Below are 24,742 nucleotides of genomic sequence, written 5' to 3'. Positions count from 1 at the left end.
CTACAGATAACTTTTCCTGTGAGTTTTGCAAAAGGCACTCCTGCTAGTGATTGTACTGTTCTGATCTTTTTTCCAGGATAATTTTAACTTGTCTTAAGAAATCTTTAAGAACTGACGAGTCTCTTTTTTACACTTGAATTGTGTTTACTCAGCTGAATGTCACAAAGAAAGTGATATTTTTCCAAAGGTAGAACAATAAATTCAAAATTCAAGATAATACTCCTGTGATTTTATAAATTACGTGTTATATTTACTTAACAATTTTGAATTCTACAATATGCTGATATTATATATCAGCTATATCAACAATATCAATATATCATTTTCCTTCTTTTCCCAGTACGGAAATATTCTGAGCAAAGTATTCCTGAGATCTGTCTCAGATGCATAAAGAACAAAAATTTCCTAGAGTTTTTTGGTAAATATGACATTTTGTTGTTTTGCTAAATTATAAATTGCCTTCAATACATGCAGTGCTTCAGATATTGTACAAAATATAATTTCATAGTACACATACTTTTAAACTGGTATTTTAATAATCAATTACTGTAAGTATATATGTAATATCTTAGAATAATTTTGTTAATTTTTTTCAACCATAATGGCATATTTTATCATGAGAGGTGGTATAACATAGTGATTGAAAGCAGGAGCTCTGAAGCCAGACTACGTGGGTTTAAATCCTGTATCTACCATTCGGCAGGTCCATGACACTGAACAAAGATACTTAAAACTATTTGTATTGTTTGAAAGTTTTCTCATTTTGTGCTGACTCTTCTCTGATTCCAGGATACTAAAATAAACTGGAAGCACTTGCATCTGAGATTCTTACAAATTCAAAGTTCTTTGGTCTCTTTGACCCCAGTGACATTCACTTCCTCATTTCAGTGGTTCCTTTCCATAGCCACACTGAGAATCTCATGTCTTAGCATTGGGACTCAAGACATTTTAAGGTATAGTCTCCCAAGCTCAGATCACTCATTTTCTTCCAGGTCTTGTATTCTGTAATTCCCCTCAAACCTGTACTTCAGTCTTATTTCTTCCAGTTTTCCTCCCCCCTCCTGATTTCATCTCTTTCACTATCCAACTTCAGTCTCATGGTTCACTGGCCCCACTCCTTAACCCTCAACTCCATTTCATTGTTTACCCTCCCAATGCACTAAAACTTAAAACCTATAACTTGGATCAGTTCAATCATTTTTCGCAGTTCCTTATATGTAAAATGGTCTGGTTTGGAGAAAATGTGTTCAATTTTGTGTACTGGAGTCCCTACTTATAATAAAATTTCTACCTATCAGTTATCGGGTACTTTTTATGTGTCAGGTGAGAAGAACTGCACATCTGTTCTCTCTCCATAGCAAAAGTGTAAGATCGTAGATATTGTTCTCTATTTTGCAGATGAGGATCCAATGCTTAGAAATGTTAAGACATTTTCCAAAGATCAAATAGTTAGTAAATGTCACAGGCAGAATTTGAAACTCAATCTTTTTCCTCTAAAGCACAAGTTCCTAACCACTGTACCATGTAGTTACCAATATACATGGCTTCAAATGTACTACTTTTTTAGATGCATTCTATTGTCCTTTTATTACCTTTCTCTCCTTGCGTTCTTTTGGACTCAATAAATACTCTTTGTTGTTCTATTTTTCTCTGTATTAGTTTGACAGTTATACATTCTTTACCTATATATTGTGGTTAAATTTATTTAAAAAATTATTCCTTATATATTATATACAATGCTAACTTTAACCAATAAACTTTATACTCCTCCTTGTCAGTGCATGGTTCCTAGAACATTTTAAGTTTTAAGTATCTTACATATATTCATCTCTCATCTATCTATCTATCAGTATACACACACACATTTACATTCAACCATTTGGGAAAATTCATTGGCTTCTTTGACACCAGTTTTGTCAAAGATGTCATCTGGGAATTTTCTTCCACCATGCCCGTTGTTCTGTCTAGTTTTTTTCTTTTTTTTTTTTTAAGGGAAATCAAATAAAAAATTCTGTTATAAAGTTCTTACTACTAAAAGTCCATCTCTCTCTTTTTTTTTTTTTTTTCCGCGGTACGCGGGCCTCTCACCATTGTGGCCTCTCCCGTTGCGGAGCACAGGCTCCGGACACACAGGCTCAGCGGCCATGGCTCACGGGCCCAGCCGCTCCGCGGCATGTGGTATCTTCCCGAACCAGGGCACGAACCTGCGTCCCCTGCATCAGCAGGCGGACTCTCAACCACTGCGCCACCAGGGAAGACCCCCATCTTTATTTTTTTAAACATTATTGATGCAAATAACATTTCTCATTACCATTGGACACTGCCTTTTCTCTTTCTTTTTTTTGCCTATATGTTCATGATATTTACATGCAGAGATCATGGATAATGTTGTTTTGTTCTGTGTTTTAGTTAGGGCCATAAATGAGGGATTGAGAGTTTATTATGATCCCATAATTTTAAAAATGGCTTGGGTTCATCTCCTATTCTTCTCAATTTTCTTAATAGTCACAATGTATACATCAAGATTCGTAAATTTTAGGGACATTCTAGTAACTTTGTGCATATATTAAAAAAATTAAAAATGAAGGAATTGATTTTAGAAAGCTCATTCTATTCCTCATAGCTTCGTGTGTCAATGCTTAGAGTTACGTGTGCATTCTCCTAATCCATCCTCTGTCCCTGACTCAGTCTTACCTCATGGGAGCATGAATATTTCAATGCAGAATTCTTAGAAAATTATTGGAAATATCAATAAAATTTAGAAATTTTCTCCTACATGTTTATATATCTATTCAGGCCTCTCATAGACCTCATTCAACAACTTACATGACATCTCCTCTTGGATAAATAAAAATAATTTCAAACTAACCACATCTAAAATCAAACTCATGATCTTCTCTTCTAAATGTGTTCTCCTTAGGAAATGTACTGCCAGCTGTTCAATTATGCATGCCAGAAAACGTCTCACCTCCTTGCTCTCTTCCCATCTGTCCAATCAGCCATCAGATCCTAATAATTTTACCTCCTGATTTTCTCACCGTGTCCACTTCTCTCTACTTCTACCACCACGATCAGTGAACTTACACTTCAAGATACCATTCTTTTCTAATTTGTATTAAAATCCTAACTGATCTCCTCATGTCTAGTCTTAGTTTCCTCCAAATTGTTTCACTCACTGAGCCAAGAAGAAACTTTTGTGTATGTGCATAAATATATTGTATATATCTATCTAGTACATATCTATCTATTTATATTGTATACATATGCACCCAATGATAATAAGAAACACTTATTTATCACTTACCATGTGTTATGCACTCTTTACATATTGTAACTCATTTAATTCTCACCATAAGGTAGGTATTATTATTTGTCCTCATTTTATAGATTAGGAGAAACTGAGGCACAGAATTCTGCCCAGGACCACAGAACAGTGAAGCTGGCATTTGAACTCAGCAATTTTAGCTTCAGTATTAATATTCTTTACCACTACGTGATATTACCTCAATGAATGTAATCTCTTACGACTTAAAACTCTTCAGTGACTTCCAGATTGTTCTTAGGACTATAGACTCTTTAAACATGGCATGGAATATTCTTCCCTTTCAGTCTGTGTGGTTAAATACTTCTCATGCTTTATGTGTTTCCTTAACCATTATTTCTTTAGGGAATCCTGCTTTCAAATTCCTTTGCACCATGCAGCTCTCTGTTAATATAACTTATCACAGATGAAATTTTACATATTTTTGTGACTATGTAGCTAATTTGTGTCTCATGCACTATAGTATAAATTGTGCACGCTGTTGTATTCCCTGTGTGTAGTATAGTCTAGTACAGCGGTCCCCAACCTTTCTTGCACCAAGGACCGGTTTCGTGGAAGACAGCTTTTCCATGGACCAGGTGTTGAGTCGGGGGATGGTTCAGGAGGTAGTGTGAGTGATAGGGAGTGGAGGATGAAGCTTCACTGCTCACCGCCGCTCACCTCATGCGTGTGGCCCCGTTCCTAACAGGCCAAGGACCAGTTGGGGACCCCTGGTCTATTATATATAGGGCACTCAATATATATTTTATGAAATAAAGAAAAAAGACAGGAAGGAAAGAAAGAAAGAAAAAAAGGAAGGCTGAAAATTCTTAGAGTTGAAAAGGTCTAAAAAGAACATTTTACAATTTTGCTCTCAGATCAGGAAATCTTTTCACATCCTTTCTCTCATTTTGTTTTAATTGAAGTATAGATGATTTACAATATTGTGTTAGTTTCAGGTGTACAGCATAGTGATTCAGTATTTTTGCAGATTATATTCCATTATAGGTTATTACAAGATAATGGGTATAATTCCCTGTGCTATATCCTTTCTCTTGAATCGTCTCTCTGAACAGTTTCAGTCGTAGGTAACTGTACCTTAGGAAGAGCTGCTTACATCACTGGGTGACTGATCAAATATTAGAAAATTCTTCCTTAGCTAGCTATGAAATATGGCTCCTTATAAATTTCACTCATATGTTCTACTTACTTTCATTTTGGAGCTTCCTGGAATATGTGTCATCCCTCTTTTCACATAGCAAGTTTTCAAACGTTTAAAGTTATTAAGTTTCTGTTAACATATTCTTTTCCCCCGGCCTAATGATATCTGATTACCTGTATTTTTTGGTTGTTGTTGTTGTTTTGTTTTTTTTTGTTGGGGGTAGGAGTTTATTAATTTTTTTTAGATTTTTGCTGTGTTGGGTCTTTGTTTCTGTGCAAGGGCTTTCTCTAGTTTGTGGCAAGCGGGGGCCGCTCTTCATCGCGGTGCGCGGGCCTCTCACTGTCACGGCCTCTCTTGTTGCGGAGCACAGGCTCCAGACGTGCAGGCTCAGTAGTTGTGGCTCACGGGCCTAGTTGCTCCGTGCCATGTGGGATCCTCCCAGACCAGGGCTCGAACCCGTGTCCCCTGCATTAGGAGGCAGATTCTCAACCACTGCACTACCAGGGAAGCCCTACCTGTATTTTTATGACATAATTTTACATGACATTATTTTCATAATTTTCTTTATGTGCTTTGAAGTATTTTAAACTTATTCTTTTTCCTAATGTCTTGCCTTCAGCCAGCATTAAAAAACTGTTCAATGTATGTTCATTATTCTTTCCTCCCACCCCCAAATAAAGTTTGGTATGAAAATACATAGGCAATCCTGCACATTATATTTTCTTCTTGGGAATTCACATAACAAAATAACATATTAATTTTCTGAGAAGCCTTGGATTAAAGTAACATGTTGGGCTTTCATTAATGTGGTGATTCACAAACGTTTATGACCCTTTTTCCAAGAAAATATATTTAGAGAATTTTTCAGAATAATGTCTGGAAAAATATATATAAATAGATGTATGAATCTATATGGAATATTTATTGTTAATAACATATACCTAACAAAATCAGAAATATAAGAAAACTGTACTTTGTTACTTAACAAAATCCTGTTTTGTTTTGTTTTTGACTCATGAGAAACAGGTATATTATGTCAAGTGATTAGCATATAAATTTTTTCTTGTGTTCACTGGATAAAAGAGGAAAATGGGTAGGAGAAAATATATTTTAATGTATTCATGCTAGAAAAATGGAACTAATCGTTACTATAACACTTTTTATTAAAAATATATTCTTAATAAGACTTGTGAATAAGCCTCCTGAAATAAATATTTTACTTCTGTTTTGTTAGAAAGCATTCACTCTTTTTATTTCAAAAATCCAAAAAGCATTGGCAAATATAAGGACTGAACAATTTGCAATTCAAGTGGATTTCAAGTGTTAAAACACTAATATTCTGTCAGAAATGTGTTACAATAAATGTAGAACTTTAATTGCTAAAGTACACTGTACTATATCTAAGAACAGCAGGTATAAGAAATAGTAATGAACTGAAAATGACTATTGCTCTGTTATATGATATTAAATGACTAGAATTTTCTTGTTATAAAGTATCCGATGCATTTCATACCCATTCTTGAGCTAAATACCAAACTTATACTCACAAATGTTACTTAACAATCTGAATTTAATTGTTTCTTTATAATTATGATAAAGAAGTATCTCATTTTTTCATTTTCTCTAGAAATTTCTACCTCCTGTTAGATGTTGTGTTTATACTGTGAATATAATATCTGCATAAGCAATTTTGAACATTTGCAAACAAATATATCCTTCCTATTGAATCACAATGTATTTGTATTATTTGGTATTAATAAGCTGTGAGAGAGACGTAAAGGAACTATCTTTGAGTTGATAAACTATCTTAACTCTGTGTCTGTTTTATTAATTAAAGAAAAGCAGTCTGTGCTACATATCATGGGGAAAAGCAACTTTGAATAGAAAAAAAGTAAGCCATACAAATAAAAATGGTGGCCATAAGCAATTAGAAAAGTGATTTTTATCTTAAACCTATGAATGGCAACCAAATTTCAGGTCAGAAATATGAACTCATTAAATGAATTTTAGATTGTTGAAGACATGTTTAAATAATGACGGCCTGAAGGAGCCTGAAGCAGATCATTAAATCCATTGGGAATGGTGGTTTGATTTCATTTCCATCCAGACGGAGGTAGCGAAGATGAGGTCCATAACTGAAGGAATCCTGTTCCGCAGGCAATGTGATAGGAGTGGTAGGACATATTACAGAGACGTTCACATCTATGGAGACAAAGAAAACGTGAATAAATGAACTAGAATACAAGAGACTAAGGATGGGAAGACCAAGAGCTATTATAACAGTCCTATGGAGGGTCTAGTGGCCTGGTCTATGAAAGTGGCAGAGAGACAAACCCTTTTCGTGTAAGCTGGAAGTTATGCATATCTGTATTATAGAAGTAACCCTGAAAAAATGTGCAATGTACACATAGTCATCTCAGTCCATATTTTGCTATGCTTAATACAGAGCCCTAGAAAGGACATATTGTTAAAAGTTGTGGTGGAAACAAAGGTGTATAATATATATCCCTTGTCTTCTTCCTTTAGCAAGCCAGATAAGGCATGATTTGATTACTGTAGAATGAGAAAGGTAGTGTTTGGGCATTAGAGGTGGAAACAGTGGTTCAGAGCTGGTACTGAAAGAATGGGTAGGTGCATGGTGGAATGGAGGAGTAGATGGATGCAAAGGGCGAAAGCCAGTCTATTATTAGAGAAGGTGCTTGAAAGTTACCTTAAAAAAATGCAAACACTCAAACTAGTAGTACATGATGATAAGTTTTTTAAAAAGTGCAATTAATATAACTTTATATATGTGATATTTGCAGAAAACAACCTTGAATCTCCATACTTAAGTGTATTTAATTGGAAAGGAAACATTTGCCAAGAACTGAATTACAAAAATTCAAACCAGAAACTATTCCATCAGCCTTTTCATATGGTTAAGATGTGAGAAATCATGCACCTGCCTTGGATCAGAGCCCTTGGCATCAGTGTCTATACTGAAGTTTAGGAGCATTCAGGAGAGAAAGCCTCTTAAAGCAGCAAAATTCTGACAAGTGTGCATAATAGCTGATCTCAACCATGAATTCATGTACTCCTTTTAGATCCTATTTTGAAACTGTTTTGAGGAAGAGATCTTCCCTTGGAAGATAAGACCCAACTAACTTTGGCAATGACCTTCCTTTTGTGTCCTGACTTGTTCTGAAGGATTTTATGCTTACGGTGAGGGTGCTTTGTTCTGATCTTATGCCATTTTGTGAATTCAACTTGCTAAAAATAATGACTCTTTATAGCAGATTTGTGTTCATTGAGGTATTTTTTCTTACATATATTATAACCTTATCATGACACAACCTGTATTGGGCAACATTATTATTCTCCCCACCTGGGCATTGCTGAAATAGTGGTTCAGACGGGTAAGGCAATGTGCACCAGGTATTTCAGCAAGTAAGTGGCAGAGCGGAGTCCCAGCCTCGTCCCTTTCCTACTACACAGGGTCCCTTGCCTGCTGGAGAGATTATGTCCTTTCTGATGTGTTATCTCCTATCCTTATCACCCTCATGACCCATGACCCATAACCCATGCATGTGTGAATAAATAGAATGTAAAAACAAGCATTCTAAATTGAATTATATTTTCATAAATTAATTAATGTTTCTGAGAGCACCAAGAAGTAACTTGTTCGAATAGATAACATTTTTGTCAAATTTAAAGTCCCCTAAGGTGTTCAGAAGAAATAAATATTTCCATCATTTTGGATAAGAAAAGTTCACTGTCCTATAAATTCTGAGAACTCTTCATATAAGAGGTATGTTTCTTGGCAACCACTTCATTAACAACTAGACTAGATTATGAGGTAAGAAGAAGTAAGTACTTTAGCAGTTATTATAATGCATTGTGATATAATGGTGAGCCAAGAACTCTTGCCAGGGAAATTCTTCTTTTCCATTTCTTTTCTTGGAATATAGAAATGACCATGCTTGACATCTACATTAAGCAGCAAGTAAATCAATTTCTCTTTGCTGATGTTGTTGCTGTGAAAACGATTTTTACCTCTATTGATAGAAATTTGTCTTAAGTCTCATATTCTAGGCATTGAAGAAAAATGTGCTATGATAATAATGTTGGAGTGGGGGAAAAAACACCTAATATGGGGAACCTTAGGTTCAGGTCCTGGCTATTATACTTATCCTTTGTCCCTGGAAAAATAGCCTCACTTAGTTGAGCTTCAGTTTTTCTTTCTTCAGACATTCCTAATAATAGCACACAAGGTTCTTTTGATGATTAATTTGTGGTTCTTAAAGTGTGGTCCCTGGACCAGCAGCATCAATACTACCTGAGAACTGCATGCTTAGACCCCACCCCATACCTATTATGTCGGAAACCCCGAGGCTGGAGCCCAGCAGCCTGTGTTTTATAAGCCCTCCAGGTGATTCTGATGCACATTAAGGTATGAGAATGATTGGAAAATAGAAATATATGAGAAAACTTTGAAAAAAACTCTCTAAAATAAAAGTGGAGGAAGAACAGAGTCCTCTTCTTTGTATAACTTTGTAAAACTATGTAAGTACCTAGTATGGGTGCCCAACTATGTGTTGAATTTTGCTACCTCACTCCTGAACACTCTTATTCTCAAGTTCCCACTTCAGGGGAATTCCTAATTCACAAATAGAGCTCTATGTGGAATCCCTTTAAATTAACTTCCTACATCAAATGTCTATGGGACTTTTGTTGTCAGGTAAGGAATGCACCTGTAGAAGCACAGAACTTTCATCAGGAAAAAATTACATTTATTTAGGTTGATATTGGCTACTGTACTATTTGGTTCAGTGCACAGATTCAGCTATTAATATGTTTTTTTCCTGTTGCATCTTTTGCTTTAACTACAAGATTAAACAATGTGTCTCATCACCATGGAAAAAAATCGCTGCTGTGGGAGCAGCCTGCTCATGAGTTCCTGGATTTTATGCTCAAGTATGCTGTTAGAAAAAAACAAAAAATATTGAAAAACTAAAGAATACCCAGTGCAAAATAGTCTATTCTTATAGGTTGGATGTTTATGTAATTATTTGCTTAATGAAAAGTTTAGTGAGGAATAAGCAGGCAGCACAACCTTCTGACAATTATCTGTGTCATTTTCCTGCAAACCATCCAATTGATTCTCATTTTAGGAATGTATTTTATAAGGCTGTTCAGAAACCTCTTCAAGATTAGCTTTCTAAAGGGCTTGTGCTAGGGTGGAGCATGCATGGATACTTGCCAGGCTGGTATCATCCCCTGTAGCTGGACCAAGATATTGTCTGCATCTACACCTGAGTCAGCCTGGTCTCAGGCATAATTATGAAGATGCTAAGTTTGCCTTTTAATTTCCCCAACCCCTTCTTTCTATAACCACTTCTCTTCATGGCACCTCTTCCTCCAAGACACTTTGCACTCATCTCTCACACGGGGAGGGGGAAGGGTAAGCTGGGACGAAGTGAGAGAGTGGCATGGACATATATACACTACCAAATGTAAAATAGATAGCTAGTGGGAAGCAGCCGCATAGCACAGGGAGATCAGCTCGGTGCTTTGCGACCACCTAGAGGGGTGGGATAGGGAGGGTGAGAGGGAGACGCAGGAGGGAGGGGATATGGGGATATACGTATGCATATAGCTGATTCACTTTGTTATACAGCAGAAACTAACACAACACTGTAAAGCAATTGTACTCCAATAAGGATGTTTTAAAAAAAAAAAGCTATTTTCAGGAAAGGAGTGTGTATTCTACCTTGTTGACTGCCATTAGTCCTAAGGAGTTGCCAACTTCAGGGACATTTGTTTCAATTTCAATTGAGCAGAGCCTTAAAGTACAATATTGGTTTCCCAGGTATGGTCCCCAGAACATCAATCTCAGCATCCCTAGGAAACTTGCTAAAAATGAAAAGTCTCAGGTCCCACCAGACCTACACAATCAGAAACTCTGTGATGGGGCCACCCATCTGTGTACTCTAAAGTTTGAGAAACCCACTGATCTAAAGCAGAAATTCTAACTAGGGTGATTGTAGGCATCAGCTGTCCTGTAGGTTTTAGGACAGAGGTCCCTTCCTGATACCTCCTAAATCATATTCCTTCTGTTACTATTCATGAGGTTGCTTGTGGCTGGTACACTTTCTTCAATGAGTCTGCCCACTGAAGCAGAAATATCAGAATCTCCTCAGAGTAAAAGAAGATAGAGACATTTCGTTTCTCCAACAGGTAATAGCCCTCTGTAGATTACTAAAATCCACTTTTCAATTTGCAGTTTGAACATTTGAACTTCTTGGTTCATTGACACTGTCTGTGAATAGACAAAACTTGAAAATACACTAAAAAAATATCTAAGGGCATGAGAGCTGGAGAGAAAATGAACATTATTGATATTCTTAAAGAAGATATAGAATAAATTTAATAACCATGAATATCTTAGTCCAAGACACACCCTGATGGTTACTTACTTTTAATTTTGTTATGATCGAGGTGAAGGTGCTGCAGATGAGCACTGATTTTGGGGACCTTTGTGAGTTGATTGTGAGACAGCTGAAGATCTAGAATTGATGATACATTAAAACCACTAGAAGGGAGGCCAGCATCTGATAATTTGTTGTGGTTGAGTCTCAGGAAGGCCACTTTAGGAATCACATTAAAATAATTTTCTGGTATTCCTTCAATTGAATTGTTGTCTAAAAACAGCTGCATAGTATTGGCTGGTAATCTTGGTGGCATATTCCTCAGGGAGTTCTTAGCCATATTTAGCTGCATGAGGTTCTTGAGTCCTTTAAAGGTGTCTCTTTGGAAGGCATTGTCTAATAGTTTATTGTGCTGCAGGTCAAGAAGGGTCAGGTTCTCCAGATTGCTAAAGGTCCCTTGAGGAATTCTGGACACCTTGTTTCTAGCTAATTGTAATTGTTCTAAACTTCTTGGCAATGGAGAAGGTACCTCCTCTAGCTCATTATCTTCCAGAAATAAGAAAAGCAGCTTCTTCAGTTGGCTCAGGGCTCCTTTTTCAATTCCATAGTTGGTTATTTTGTTCTTGTTTAGATTTATCCATCTCAGCTGGGTGGCATTCTCAAATGGCTTCTCAGGAATGGTTTCTATCAGGTTGTTTTCAAGATAAAGATACCAGATCCTTGATGGTATAGCAGGGATTTCTTTGAGACCGCGGTTTTCACAGTACAAAGCAGTAGGGAAACTGGGGGGACAGAAACATTCCCTGGGACAATGGAAGTCATGCACCATCCCGTCCTCTGGATCATTTGCCTCATAAACCTGTCTCACACTTCGAGTCCATACAGTATCTGTTATGAATAACATCCAGATGATGAAACAGATTGTGGTTGCCATTTTTAGTACCTAGAGTAAGGGATACAATTGTTAGATGTTTAAAGATCTTGACCTTTAGATAACTGCATGCACCAAAATGATCGATAAACATTGCTTCTTCAAGGTGGGTGGGGAGGTAAAGACATGTCAGCATTTTATACATATTTATCAACGAATACCCATCTATTTAGTGGGCACTATCTGCAAAGCATTTTTGCAAACACTGAAACTGACTCACCAACTTGTAACTTTCTGGTTTTAACCCAATCACAATGAAAACCAAGAAAGAAAAAGCAAATTTTAGGAACTCTTAAGTGCTTTGCCATTTCAAGCTATTTAATGCAAGGAAGTTAACTGAAATCCAGAGTTAAACACACGAGTACAAAAAAGTGACCTTTTAATAACTCAAATTTAGAGTCTGTGTTGTTCCTAAGAAGTTGGCATATGCTTTCACTTTTACTCCTAAATGAGCAGAACATCTGGATGAGATTTCCCAGGCTCTTTGGCCCTTCAACCAAAGAAATAGAGAGATCAAAGAACATTTTAGCAATTTTTTGTGAAGGAAAATTTTAGGATTTGAAGAAAAATGTGTGATTAATCTCTTGCTCTGTTGCTCAACTTCTCAGGTAAGTTTTATTTTGGTGGTTTAGGGAAAGACTTCTAATATTTTAAGTAGAGGATCAAGTTGTTTAGCCAAGAAATTTGGATTATGAAACTCTCTCTGTATAGATATAGCTATAGATGTTGATACAGATATATATCACACTTACATAAGTAAGCGGTGTTACTATGGTTGATAAGAAACAAAACAAAACAAAGAACATGCTCAGGATACAGGTGGATCTCCATATTTTCAGTATGGATGCTAACAGAGCAAAGGTTAACACTTACTGATATGTGATACATTTAAAAGACATAAATCCTCCCCGTTGAGTTTCAACAAGGTTATGGGAACAAAAAACTATCCTAACAGGAAAATAATATGTATCTATATAAACAATAACGTTCTTATCAATGTACATTTAGTTCAAACACTTGGTAATAAAGACCAAATAAATTTCACTGATTCCTTAGGAAGAGATAAAGTCAGCATCATTTAGAAATGCTGATCTTTCAATTTTGCCACTAAATCGAGTGGAAATGACAAGCGCAGGGCAGCTTCCGCAAGCTGTCAAATTTCTTGCGATTGCAGAATACTGCTCTGGTCATCTTCCAACAGAGACACATTAAAACATTATTTTTTTTCAGAATAGGGATTTGCTTTAGTTATTGAAGCTGTAACCCTGCCTGTGATGAATCATAACTTTGAATTCTTAACTTTAAGAGTTTTGAAAAGCGTAAAATAGTTTACCTTGCTGTCCAGGAATGTATCGCTGAGTCCTGTGTCTGGATCTGAAGTTTGCTAAAATCAGTTAAGAAAAAAAAAAAAATCTTTGACTAGAAGAATTTTTTTATTTTATGCTGTCTAGCCTCCTACGAGAAAAAATAAAACCTCCTCTGACCAGTCACTATGAACACCTTTGATCTATTGTTTCCACTTTGACAGAGCTTCAGAACACCGCTTACCTCAGTTTTCTTGGATCTTCCTCGTCCCTTTCTATTGGTCACTGCTCATTCATAGTAATGGATTGACCCAGGCTCCACTGTCGTGTTTTTGTGAATCCTCCCTAATATATATGCATCCATGGCTCCAGCTTTAACCCCTCCAGCAACCACAGCACCTCAGTACCTAGGTAGCCCAGCACAGGAAATTCTGACTTTAATCTCAAGAACCTATAACAAAATTCAGTGCAACTTTCACTCTGAGTACACAGTCCCAAAGATATTGTAATGCACTGATCTGGAGACCTGATCTAACAGCAAGAAACTAAAAGCAGTTTTGAATTCAACTACAACAAAAAGATTTTAAAGCATTTTTCTCTAGATGATCTTTTTTAAAAATTGGTTACAAAGACATAAAGACCAATATTTTCTGTTTATATGGAAATATCTTATTCATTTTTTTGTATAAAACAGATGCTGGGATTCTATTTAGACATATTGTTTTTGGTCAAGGGGAAAAAGATAAAAAATGTATTTGAAAAATTTAAAAGTGAAATCAGGAAAGCTCTACCTGATGTTGGCACTAAATATGGTGTACAGAAATAACTGTTTTATAGAAATAATTTTTGTGTCTCTATTTCATATTGGGAGCTTTATTCCAAATAATTATTAAAATGAGATTTTTCTTTCCTGCATTATAAAAAATGTTTTGCATTTAGGCCATTATAGGACATTCTGCTGCACTGTTTTGTTTTTTGTTTTTCTTTAACATACAAGTTTAGGATAATATGTCTTCCAGTTCTTGTATTTGAGGAAAAAAAACGGTATGCCTCTTAAGGAAAGACAAAAAAGTTTTGAAAATCTCATTTTCAGATATTACCCTGCTGATTGATTGTAATCATTTTGTTTTTCAAAATCTATCTTATTCTGGGAAAAGGGAGTTGTATTGATATGACTCATTCAACACTGCGCACATAAATATTATCAAAGATAGAACACAGTGAAGAGGGGAGAGCACTGGACTCAAAAAACTTTTTCTGAACCACCTACTTCCTTTCTCTTAAACACAGTTTTGTCATTTACAACATAGTGCTGGGGGCTTCCCTGGTGGCACAGTGGTTGAGAGTCCACCTGCCGATGCAGGGGACACGGGTTCGTGCCCCAGTCTGGGAAGATCCCACATGCCGCGGAGCAGCTAGGCCCGTGAGCCATGGCCGCTGAGCCTGCGCGTCCGGAGCCTGTGCTCCGCAACGGGAGAGGCCACAGCAGTGAGAGGCCCGCGTACCGCAAAAAAAAAAACCCACAAAAACAAAAACAAAAACATACTGCTGGACTACCTCGCAAGGTTGGCCCTAATTTGTTGTAAATTTGTTGTCTGTAGCATTAGCCCTACACTCTCAACTGAAAAATACCTTTAATTTTCAGGGCCTTGATAGCTTAAGATCAAATTCAGACATGATCTCTTAGTAGCCCAACAGGTACACTCCTATCATATTTTAAGAAAAAAAATCAAGTGTTAATTTGCTTTTGTCACAACAATGATCTCCTCTCTCTACTGCACTTTTCCTTTTCTCTTTCTTCTTTTTCTAAACCCTCAGTATAAAACAACAGATGATCTCTGAATTTGCACGGCCCCCTTTAGCTACTCTCTTATTTCTTAACTTTCTTTTTTAGCCAAACTTATTTTAGTTATTTCCTAATTCTATTACACAAATTTTGCTGTGTCCATTGTAGGAAAATTAGTTGTACATTGGCTGCCTCCAATTTCCGTTTCTTATTCACCATTCCACCCATGATTCACCCATCAAAATAAGGTTTCTAATCCCTCTGCTTCCCTCACATTGCTCTAACAACAACAACAAAAAAGCAACAACCTTCATATTTACTAATCTGTTGAAGTCTTTTAGTGTTTCACCTACTTGACTTGTGACTTTTGGCAATGCAGACCCACCCCTTTAATAAAATGTTTCTTGGACTACATTCTCTCCTAGTTTTTTCTCCCCTTTCCTTGTGACTTCTCTCTATCTATGTTCTGAAGTTCTCTGTTTCCTCTAACAGTTTTTTAAAAAGCTTTTCTAGCATTTAAGTCTCTTTGAGATTCTAAGATCTCAAAGATTTTTAAACGATTCCAAGGTTTTAACCATTCCCTTTATTATGATGACTTCTGAGGCTCTTTCTTCAATCTAGCCTCCGGAAGAAAAACTGCACTGCAGTGTGTGTATCCACTTGCTTTCTTGACATGTCCTGTTGCAGGTCTCACAGCCATATATCTAAAATGAAATTCACTATCTCCCTTTAACTGCTCTTGTCACTTTATACTTTTGAGTGACACTATCATCTTATTCAGTCTCCTAAACCAGAAATCTGGAAATCATTCTCAACTCTTCCTTCTCATTTTGTGAGCATATGATAGCAATCACATTTTAAGGACCCTGGGAGACATGATATAAATAAAAATGATCATCTACAATGCTTGCCAGGTTTGGTATCATTGTTTCCAGACTAAAATATAGGATGTCTTCCACTGTTAGTATAATCTCTGTTTGTCTGTGTCTTAATTTTTCCCATTACAATTCAATCTACTCTTCTTTGATTACTGCTTCCTGAAGGATGGGGACTTAACTCTTCATGAGGACTGCTTAAGTGGAAGTTCAATAAGTTAAATTAAGCCAATGGTGCAAACCTCTGAGTCATGCTAGTTGTTATAAGAATTAATGGAAGACTCTGCCCAGTCTTATCTGACTCTGCTAAGAGGGAAAAATGAAGCCTAATGTGTAATGATGTGGCTTTGAAATTGTCCTTCTAATGACAGACTAATATTTTAGAAGTCCCCGGGGCTTTGGACATGGTAGGTATCCAATAACTATTTACCAAATGAGCAAATGAACAAATAAACACATAAGGTGCATGTATCATTTTGATAATTATGATTTTTTTGATCAGCATAACTACTATGTGAATAGGAATATAGTGAAGAACCTTCAAAATATGGTAAAAAATGTGAGAGTTTTCCTGTTGCATCTTACTAGCTGTTTGTGCGGGCACAGGTTATTTAACCATCGTAAGCCTAAGTCTACCCATAATGCACCTGTTCTGAATACTATGAAGGGTTGTTTGAAAATCAAAGGAGATAATGAAGGTGAATATGTCAGAAGGCCCAGAAATTTCTTTCAGCAGAGAATGTGATAGTTGGTATCTTGGCCTTCCTGAGAGAAGTCCTAGAAGCTTGATATGGAGTTAAAGTCTTGGTGGCTTAACCTCTTTTCCTTCTGTTAGCACATTTTGATGTTTCCTATTTGCTTATCTTGCTTCTATTTCTTAGTAAAAGGGAGGATGCTTTGCTAAACTGTCTTAGACTGGGGAATTTGTCTTGTTGCATTCCTAAAGATCGCTGACATTTAAAAAAAGAAGGCGATGCATAAAGGTATAAAAGACACAAAACTCTAGTAGGATTTCAAATTTGTTGGCATATGTATCTGATGATTCTATGTTAGCAATAGTTGGATTGTTAGGTGCTCCCAGGACCTATGTTTATGTCCAACTGACTATACGTTTACTAAGAGAAATAATTTTCTCTTCATAGATCAATTTTAGCCTGTTTAACTATATTCTGTCAAAAAATTTAAAAATATAAAAGGAATCCACTAAAATATATAGCTGACACACATGCATATACATGTGTATTTAAATTTTTTCAAAATAATACATTTAAAATATAGCAATGACACATTTAAAAGGTCAGAATTGCTACAAAACTGATAATGAACCAAGCAATCCCCCACCCCACACTTCGGTGTAAGTCCCGCTCCCAAGAGGCCATTGTTTTCAACTCTATTCTGGATTTCTTTTAATATTTACTTCAATATCCTTGCTTGTACTTTTTGTTTAACTTATGAATTTTAAACATCAACTATTTTCTTTTATTTTTTTAATTTTTTTTATTGGAGTATAATTGCTTTACAGTGTTGTGCTAGTTTCTGCTGTACAATGAAGTGAATCAGTTATATGTATACATATATCTCCTCCCTCTTGGACCTCCCTTCCACCCCCCCCCCCCAATTAGATAAAGATTTAGCACATTTGCTCATTCCCACTCTTACCCCACCTGCAACCATTATTCCTTTCAATAACTCCTAATGTATGTATACCATAAACTTTGATTAAATATTTACTGCATGTTATTACATAATATAAATATTGTTTACTGCTGAAGAAAACAGTGCAAAATTAGTTTAATTCCTTCATTGTATTGCACTTATTTGCCATATATATATATATATATACACACATACATATGTATGAGACGTTCTCTATACATATATATCTATGTCAATAATATTTTCCATAACAGAATTATTTCTCAAACAGAATTATAAAACCATTTTGGAAATATTTTGCACCCAGAGGGTAGGGTAACATAGTGTGCTGGTTAAAAGTCAGATCTGCTTGGGCTTGAATAAATCTCTCTTATTTACTAGCTGTGAAATATTGAACAATTATTTATCTTTGCCTTTAGTCTTCTCATCTGTAAATTAAGGATAATAATAATATAAATAATCATAGTAATAATACCACCTCATAGGATTGTTACGAAACTTAAATGGGTTAGTATTTTTAAAGCACCTAGAACATGGTAAAAGTGTTCATAAAAAAATAAACAACAAACAGAAATATTAAGTTCACTTTTTTCTCCTGGGAGATATTTCTTCTGGAATTCCATATCCCTACTTCAATCTAGTTTGCTTGCTGTTGTAAACCAACCTAAGCAAATTTGGTAAATGACAATTTTTAAGTTCTTTATGGTACATTTCAGTTGACTCATAATGAATGAGGGCTATAGGAATCTTCCCCTACAACCTACAAAGAGGTGTTAAGTTTGATGAAAATAAGTTCAACTGTATGTTACATAACAGGCCTTTATTTTGCACCAAATATTTTAAAAATTCATGAAGTGAGTCTCCATTATAAGATTTCTTCAAATGTTAACTAAGCTTACCTAAGGTGTCAAAACTAATGCAAATTCAATATCTTATAATAACCTATAATGGAAAAGAATAGATATATGTATATATAACTGAATCACTTTGCTGTACCTCTGAAACTAACACAACATAGTAAATCAACGATACGTCAAAGAAAAAAAACCAAACAACAAAATCAGCTGTCTCTGACAAAGTACTGTCTTTTCAAGTACATTTATGAATAATAGAATCCTTGCTCTCTGGTCCAGTGAGATTGTTGTGGTCCTGGACTTCCTTCACCCATCTCCTGGGTTAGATCCCTTGTTACTTTCTGAATCTTGTGTTCTGTTCTTTCTTAGTTAACTCCACTGCATTGGGGGAACACAGCTTCTGATCACTTCCTGTGCACGTGAGTTACCTCTCTTTTTTTGTGTGTGTGTGAAGTCACGTTTATAAAAATGTGTTTACTCAGCCCATCCGCTTAACTGATATTTCGACTAGATACAATTGTAATTTGAAATATTGGTCCCTCCAAATTTTGAAGATACTCAAGAAAGTGATTGTCTTGTTGCTTCTTGAGTTGAAATAGAAAAGGTTAATAAAATTTTCATTTTCAGTTTTTAGAATGTGACCTTTTTTGCTCTAATTAAACTTTTGAGATTTTCCTTTCATCTTCAGTTTCTGAACTATTACAACAATATGTCTTGAGAGGGTGTATTTCACTCACTCACTGGGTATCCAGGGAGTCCTTTCAATCTGGAAATTCACGTCCATATGGTCCATCCATTTTTTTCTGTTTTCTCTTTTTGAAAGTCTTAGATGGTGCACCTCCTTGTTACACTGTCTAAATCTTTTATCTCTTCTTTTCTATTTCCATTATCAAAAGATTTTTATGCTTTCCAACAGATTTCCTTAATTTTGTCTTCTTTAAAATTTCTATATTATACTTCATGTATTTACTTTGGAAACATTCTCCGGTTGTTCCCTTCCTAAAGCATTCTTTTCTTTTATGTAATTACTACCTTCTCTTTTAATCTCTTCAAAACAAGACTAAAAACTACAAGGTTTCGATAGTATTGTGAGTTTTTTTCTGCTCCCTGCAAGAATTTTATTTCCCTTGATATCTTTTTTTTTCTTGGCTTGATTTGACCTATAGAGGTATTTCACATTGGAAACATTCCTCACACAGCTGATGGTGCTTTGCTGAATTTTGATACTTAAGAAGAAGCACTAGTAACCTTATTAGAAGATCTGTGAGAATCAATAGCACTTGTCAGCTAAGGGTCAGGTATTCTGTCTCTCTTTTTTATATAAATTACACACATACACACACATATTGGGAATAAATTGAAAAAGTCAACACTTATTCTTCTTAGTGTACTTTTTATAACTTTGGTTTTTTTAATTAAAACTGCTAACATGAATTTTTTTGGTTGTGACTAAATAGCAAATAACCTTCCATGCATAGTTTAGCCTTTGTATATGAAGCGTCCTGAGGCTATGCTGTCCAAAATTTATCTGAAACTAGTAGCACACCCTGTCACTTATAAGCTATTTATGTTTTGATTCAACTTTGATATTTATGACTCTCTCTGGTGCCGGTTCCTCCAAGACTCTACATAAGACTTTCAATACCTAATCAAAAAATAAAAATAAAAATATCTCTGTGATTCTTGGGTGAGCTGTGTTACCAACTATCCAGAACCAATATGCTCTAGGATTGTTCTCCTCCAGCTCCTCAAGCTCTCTGCATTTCTACAAATGTTCCACCTTAGCACTATTAGCTTTCAGAGGATACTAAGATAACAGGAAGTGAGCAACTTGAAAGCCAATTAGTTTAAAGCTCACCTCCAAAGCACTTCAGAAGAGGTCTCTTACAAGAAGGCATTTTATCAGAATAGTGAGAATTAGACTCATCATGTCTCCAGTATGTTGAGGAGATCCATTGAGTCAAATATGTATTCTTGTTCTCCTTAGCTTCTTATCAAACTGCCTTCCAGGGCATCCCAGTCAGTCCTATACTGTTGCAGCATTTCACTCTCAATTTGTTTCTACATATCGTATAATTTTGATTATAATTTATGTAACTATAATTGTATTTATACTCTTCTTAGTCAGCTGGTCATAGAGAAAGCCCCCATGAGCCCCTGTGTACTTTATGAGTCAGCACTGCTGAGCAATTGAGATTAGGCTAGATAGATCAGGTAATACTAGGTTTATGAGTAGTTAACGTCAAACTGTTGTTTAGCTTCCCCTTGGGTCCAGTTTCTTAAAAGGATAGTAATTATTTGCTAAATATAAGCATATCCTTGCTTTGGAAAGCTAGGGTTTTAATTCTCTTACTAAGGCTTACCACACACTACTTACAGCAACTTGACCTACTATGAACCCTTTAAACATCATTTAATCTGATGAGTGATAAAGTAGCAGGATCACTGTGACCTCAGCTGTCTGGAGAGCCTTCTCTTGCCATGGGACAAACTCCAATCTTATAGCTTCTCAGCACCAGACTCACATGCAGTAATATGTGGCCTCCAAAATTCAAAGAGACTATTCATGCTCCTAGTGGTCATAGAGACGTGGTTCAGCAAACTGTCTTCCCTTTAGAGAGCTAGCCCAACTTTCCTTAGACCTCTTAACCTTTAAAATAAATCAGTAACTTGACAGCCCTATAGTCTTCCATTGTATTTGGCTCCAATGTGCTGGCATTCAAGTGTCTAATTGATGTATCTAGCTAATAAATTTTCCCCTCTAGGTTGTATCACATGATGTTCTGTGAGATGGTATTTCTGCAGACTATAATGTGGTATAAAGCCAAGGAGTTAACACAATCCAGAAACAGTATGGCAAAATTATATTACTGTTCCTGCCTGGTGAAATAAAACAGACTGCTTCTAGTAATTTTGTTTATTGGAATAGAGGAGAAAGACATTATTCAGATCAGTTGCTTTATACAAAGTACTAAGAGCTATAATGATTTGGACCCCATATGGAACAGCAGTGGCAACAGAAGTTGCCATCTAATTAAACTTTGGAAAATCCATTTTTATCTTCTCAAACTATCCTTCCACTACTAAACACAAATAAGAATCCGCTGAGGATCATTAGCCCTGCACTTTTAAGGCACTAAAGATGGCACTAATATTTCTGATTTTTATTGAAGCATTATTGCTATTAATTTAATATTTTTGTAGGAGTAGAAAGCTCTGCAATTTTCAACTTGGTATTTCCAATCAAAATGTTCCTTTTGCATGGGTTACAGAGCTGATGTAAGAATCCATCATATTTTGAAGTCATCTATTCCAGCTGTACAAGAACCTGGGTAATAAATATGGGAAGGATAAAGGTAGCTTCTCCACTTGTCATTTTAGCATCAAAATACCCTCACTAGTGGACTGCAGAAGTGTCCTGTGTCCCCAGGAATTAGTTGTGTTTCAAAACCATGTTTTCTTTCACAGGGCACAGTTACTTTGGTAACGAACTCTGGTTCTTTTAGGCAAAGACTAGGTTAAAAAAAAAATAGTAGCACACACTTGAGATATCATTGTAAAGTACTTATTTAAGACAAGATGCCCTCTCTTTCATTCTGGTGACTTGAAGTCCATGATTTACCTATGTTTTAAAAATTCAGTGGAGGGAAGAAATTCCATATCATATGTCAAAATGACACACCCAAGGCTCTGATGAGCAGTTCTGGAGGGCTATTAATTTCACAAATCAAATAGCTCTACAGAGGACTTCACATCTCTTTCATTCCCAGAAATCTAATTCTCAACTGGTTGTTAAGTTCTTTTTGGATCAGACTATTCTGACTTTGTACTGATCCTGATATCTGTTAATGGAAAATGTATCTGTTTTACTCATTAAATGACACTACATTATCTCTTCCACTCCAGATTTGCCCTTCCTCACTGAAATCAGGGAATATATTTTCATTGCTATGCCTTCCACCAACAATTCATGGACATCACTAAAGTCTTTTTAAAGATACTGGTATTCCCATCTCCAGTATATGTCTCAATTGGTGAAGATGGATGGGTGGATTATACATGATAAAAACCCATTTTATCATATAGTATAAGAATTCCATTTTGTGAAAAATTTTATTTTGTGTTTCTTTACTATGCCGAGGAATCAACTTCCCTTAATGTATGCTTCCATTGAGTTCCATTTTGCGGTGTTTCAGCAAACTAACAGACTCCCAACTCCTTAAACTATGTTAATGGATCCACAGTCTCTGAAAGTACACTCATGTAACTAATTCAGCTTTATCTAATGTTGTCATTCTCTCTCCTTGGTTGAGTACCCTCAGAATCCATCCATCTTTTCTAATATTTAGCCAATATAAGTTAGGCAATTTCTGTAGTTCATTTATAACAGTATTTCCATCTCTAGATTTTACTTTCTAATTGATACCCTGTTGCTCCTTCTTATTGTAGGTGGGAATCATTGAAGGTTAAGGGGAATGGGGCATGAAAAGAATAAATTGCCTCGCAAAGTTAATGCCTTGAGTTGAGGAACTAGTTGCATCTTTAAAAAGGAAGGAATTGCTTTACAAATCAAGTAGTGTGGGGCTCTTTCAGCAAACAAAGGTTCGGTGGGGCTGGGAATCATGACCACTCCTTCTCATCTGTATCTTATTGTCTAATCCCTATGCCAATTCTTGGGTGGCCCTCTATTTCCAGATCAGTGGCTAACTTTTGGACTTATGAACAAATTGGACTTACTAATGTGCTCTTGGAAGGAACTCGTTTGTACATAGGGGACTTACTGTATGGTTTTTCAAAGCCTTACCCTCAGGAAATGTGTCATTTCTGGTAACTATACAGGGCCCATGTCCCATTTTTGTGGGTCACTGTCATCCAGACTCTTACCTCTGAATATTTTCAGGGTTCTGACTGCTTTTTACCTAAGCTATGCAGATAACCAATGTGAATTCCCCAATATTTCCCAACAATCTGATGTCAATAATGGATTTCTGGTATTGGTATCTTTTTCTACTAGACTCCTTGGCTATAAATACCAGAGAATAATTCCGGGTGTTTCAACAAAAAAAAGAGTTTCTTTGGGCCTCCCTGGTGGCGCAGTGGTTGAGAGTCCGCCTGCTGATGCAGGGGATACGGGTTCGTGCCCCGGTCTGGGAGGATCCCATATGCCGCGGAGCGGCTGGGCCCGTGAGCCATGGCCGCTGGGCCTGCGCATCCGGAGCCTGTGCTCCGCAACGGGAGAGGCCACAACAGTGAGAGGCCCACATACCGCAAAAAGAAAAAAAAAAAAAAAAAGAGTTTCTTTGAAAGTGATAGGTGGAATCACATAAATGAGAAGAGGCTGGAAGAGTGAACATGGAAAACAGGCAGAAGATAAGGAAGCTTTTAAAAACTAGATAGAAATCATCTGGCCAGGACGCATTGCCATTACTGCTGAATATCACTGGAAGCAGAGGGTCTTACCAACAGCCTTCACTGGGGGCCACCGCAGATGAATTCTAAGCCAAGAACACGCCTCTCCTTGGCTAAGCCTGCCATAAGCTCCACCCTGGCTTTATGAGGCTGGAAAGAGAAGAGATACTTAGGGGCTACTGAGCCCCACTAAGATTACAATCAAGGGCAGTTTTCTACATATAAGAAAAAGGTCTGGGGCTGGGACAGACCTTTACTCAGGAATATGTAATTCCCTGATTAAAAGCATGAACTGGACACTTTTCGGCACAGAAGCCTTCATGATTGTTCCTTGCTTACTCCAGGACTCTGTCTTGATGGGTCCCCCACCCTGCATCCACAAGCCCTCTGCCGTAGCCTTACCCAGATTTGTGCAGTTTTCTGAATTTACTGTTATATCTTCACTCCAAGCCTTGCTCATGATGCTTGCTCAACCAAAATCCCCTCTGCCGTAGCCTTACCCAGTTTTTTGCAGTTTTTTAAATTGACTATTATATCTTCACTCCAAGCGTTGCTCACGATGCTTGCTCAACCAAAATCCCCTTACCACCCATCCGTCTGTAGAACACAACACTCAAATACAGCATCCCTTCCTCAACGAAGGCATTCAGTACTACTCTCCTTTAGAAATAAGTACATGCTCCTGTTAGAACCTACTTACCCAATGTAGACTCAATTCCAGCTAACAATTTGTGATTGTTTTTCTGTCTTCTAGGCTACAAGTTTCTTGATGACAGGCAATTCTTTTTTTGTTTGGTTTTTTTTTTTTTGGCCTTGGAACCCGATTGAAATTCCCGACAGATATTTATTGCAAAAACATTTCTCTTTATATAACAATCTAATCAGGCTGAGGTGTGATAAGCGGGAGGGCAGCCATTAAGAAAGGCTGTCAATGCGGCAGGATCGTCTCCTCCTGCTGATGGGTGTGGCGTAGTCATGGCCGTTCATTAGAAATTCAAGCGGAACTGAAATCCATTTACTGCCTGGTGGCGTGCAGCGCTGTTTTCACAGCTTAACC

At 36.6% G+C, this 24,742-nt stretch overlaps 1 protein-coding gene across 2 annotated transcripts; it reads right to left on the bottom strand.

Moving 5' to 3' along the window:
- Window positions 1–5,702: 5,702 nt before the first annotated feature.
- On the bottom strand, window positions 5,703–24,630 carry KERA (keratocan). Of its 2 annotated transcripts, XM_081248812.1 has the most exons (4): window positions 24,386–24,630; window positions 13,135–13,185; window positions 10,919–11,813; window positions 5,703–6,665 (listed from the first exon to the last, which is right to left on the bottom strand). In XM_081248812.1, exons 3-4 carry the CDS (start codon window positions 11,802–11,804, stop codon window positions 6,490–6,492), a joined length of 1,062 nt encoding a protein of 353 aa, XP_081104938.1. In that variant the 5' UTR covers window positions 11,805–11,813; window positions 13,135–13,185; window positions 24,386–24,630; the 3' UTR covers window positions 5,703–6,489. The 2 variants fall into 2 exon arrangements, with proteins under 2 accessions (XP_081104938.1, XP_081104939.1); XM_081248813.1 differs by lacking the exon at window positions 13,135–13,185.
- Between the last annotated feature and the right edge of the window lie 112 nt (window positions 24,631–24,742).

Source organism: Mesoplodon bidens (genome assembly GCF_964165515.1).
Source record: "Mesoplodon bidens genome assembly, chromosome: 11".
Classification (NCBI taxonomy): Eukaryota; Metazoa; Chordata; class Mammalia; order Artiodactyla; family Ziphiidae; genus Mesoplodon; species Mesoplodon bidens.
This window is presented reverse-complemented; position numbering and strand designations above follow the sequence as displayed.